General features: G+C 46.0%; 1 protein-coding gene across 1 annotated transcript; it reads left to right on the top strand.

Moving 5' to 3' along the window:
* Positions 1-1894: 1894 nt before the first annotated feature.
* On the top strand, positions 1895-2887 carry CBG24580 (the record flags this gene model as incomplete). The annotated part of the gene is made up of 1 exon (XM_002647190.1): positions 1895-2887. The coding sequence occupies one exon, from the start codon at positions 1895-1897 to the stop codon at positions 2885-2887; it is 993 nt and encodes a 330-aa protein (XP_002647236.1).

Genomic DNA, 2887 nt, shown 5'->3' with positions numbered 1-2887 from the left:
GCGATGAAAGTTGCATGGAACGAGATCATGATAATATCACATTTAGAGGCAATGCCGAAAAATTTACCGTAAACCGTCTCATAAAATTGTCTTTGTTTTTGAGCACAAATATATCATTTCCTGTATAAGGAATCAAAAAGTTGTCAAGTAATAAAACTTTTATCATAATATCAGCAACATTTATCAGTTGACAAAATTTTGATATCTTCTATAGGAACGGAGATAGTTGAGCTCAAAAAGCCCGAATGGGGAGGGCTTCTGATGGAGCTAATTTGAGTGCCCCTAGCTTTGAGCCAATTTATCTCGGTACTTGAGAAAGATATCAGAAAGTTGTCAATTGATAAAATATTTATCATAATACCAACAACATTTTGTTAATGAAAAGTTTCTTGATACCTCTTCTAGGAACCGAGATAAATTCGGTCAAAATTGAAGGTTTTTTATCAATTGAGTCTTGGGGGTTACGGTAATTCGGTTCCTGGGAAAATTATTAAAACATTTTAATTGAAAGAATATTAAAAACATTAATTTAAACATTTCATTAATCGAAATGTGCATTATAGCTTTTTTAGAATGAGGCTTCCATGGGAAATTTAGCCAACAGACCGACCGCCAACCCAGCCGACAGCCAGCCGACATAGCTGACCGACCCATAACTTTGAGCCCACATATCTCATTGCCTGTCAAAGATGTCGAATATGTGTCAATTGATATAATGTTACTGATATCATGATAAACATTTTATCAGTTAGAAGATTTTTGCTATCTCTTACAGAAATTGAGATAATTGAGCTCAAAGTAGAATCGCGTAGCTCCTCTCGTAGCGGCACGGCTTCAAAGGTGTTTTGTAATTACGCTTCAGGTAGACTTATTTAGTGCACGTATACCAGTGATGGGAGGAAACGCATTTTTCCGAAATACGGAAAACGGAAACGGAAACGGAAATTCCTCCCATCACGGACGTCTACTACAGAAAATACAGTTTGGCTACCATACCGGAAATTCCAGTGGTCATTCATTCAAAGTTTGCCAAAGATTATATTTCTTGGTGGATGAGTGACGGGTTAAGTGGTTCAATTGCGTAATATGATGATCAGTCATTCTTCAACTTCTTCAAATGAAATGTGTCATTCGATTGGCGGCTACAGGACAGCGAGTAACGGATGGATGACCCAACTCTATGAATCTGGAAATCTCATGTACCTGAAACTAAAATCAACATTTTATAATTTTAAGCTATATAGTTTTCTAGACGCTTCTTCAAATTTCCTACTTGAAACACGAAAAATAAACTTCAGACGATAGACCCATCGCCCATCACTTTCACACCTTCTTTCTCCTCTTTTTGATTCCACACCCGTTACAATATTTGCATCTCAAATGAGACAATTAAAAGTGTATGCCGTTGTACACTTGACATAAAAAAATCTTTCTTTTTCCTTTCTCGAGTAATTTTCCCAACCCCAATGAAAGAAGAAGCTAGATGAACAATTACCAAGTACACACACACAGCAGTGGCCGCGAAAAAAACCGGTAAACGGTTGGTTATCTTATCCGAGGAAGCGGCCCGCCCAGGTAAGGAAAAGGGAAAAGCTAAAGTCTAGTGGGCGGAGCTTGCGCGTCTCTTCGTCTTACACACTGTCTCGTCGAAGAAGCGTTACGCAAGGTTTGATGATCCATTGGCACCATATATAAAGCCGATTGGTTCGGGTGACTTTATTCGATTCAATTGGCTTGGCTTCTCCCCGTTTTTGATCTACTCTTTTGTTTGGGCTACCCCTTCTGTCCAGAGGATGTTTTATTTTTTAAATTTATTTTTTCTATAGCTGTTAGCTCCTTTCTCGAGTCATTTAAACTAAAATTCTATCCCAAAAAACATTACAATTCTTCCAGAATGAAGTATCTCGTCTTCGTTGCTCTCTTCGGATGCACTAACGCCTTCCTCTTCTCGCTTCTCGGCGGAGGTGGCGGCGGTGGCTGCTGTGCCCCACCACCACCACCATGTGGAGGAGGATGCGGAGGTGGAGCTCCACCACCACCACCACCAGCTTCAGCTGGTTACGCGGTCGCCCCAGCCGCCTACGCCGCACCACCACCACCACCAGCAGGAGGATACGCTCAAGCCGGAGGATTCGGAGGAGCCGGAGGATACGGAGGAGCCGGTGGAGCCTACCAAGCCCCAGCTATCGGAGGAGGAGGCTCGTACGCCGGAGCCGGACAAGGAGGATTCGGAGGAGCCCAACAAGGAGGATACGCCGGAGCCGGACAAGGAGGATTCGGAGGAGCCCAACAAGGAGGATACGCCGGAGCCGGACAAGGAGGATTCGGTGGAGCCCAACAAGGAGGATACGCCGGAGCTCAACAAGGACCAATCGGAGGAGGAGCCGGAGGATACCAACAAGGACCAGCTGTCGGAGGAGGACAAGGAGGATACCAAGGAGGACCAGCCCCAGCTGCCGGAGGATACCAACAAGGAGGATCCGTCGGAGGAGGAGCCGGATACCAAGGGCCAGCCCCAGCCGCCGGAGGATACCAACAACAAGCCCAAGCCGTTGTCTCCGAGGGACAACAAGGTTACCAACAACAGGCCCCACAACAGCCAGCTCCAGCTGCCAGCTACGGAGAGCAAGCCTCAGTCGCTCAACCAGCTCCAGTTGCCTCGTACGGAGAGCAAGCACCAGCTCAGCCAGCTCCAGTCGCCAGCTACGGAGAGCAAGCTCCAGCCCAGACTCAAGAGACCGTTCAACAGACCTTCGAGTCCGCTCCAGCACCAGCTCAGCCAGCCGCCGAGTACGGAGCCCAACAGCCAGCCACCACTGAGCAAGTTGTTGAGACCTCTGCCTCCGGATACAGAAAGTTCCATCTTAAGAAGGCTGCTAAGGCTTAG

Source organism: Caenorhabditis briggsae, assembly GCF_000004555.2.
Source record: "Caenorhabditis briggsae complete genome, chrV, whole genome shotgun sequence".
NCBI lineage: Eukaryota > Metazoa > Nematoda > Chromadorea > Rhabditida > Rhabditidae > Caenorhabditis > Caenorhabditis briggsae.
This window is presented reverse-complemented; position numbering and strand designations above follow the sequence as displayed.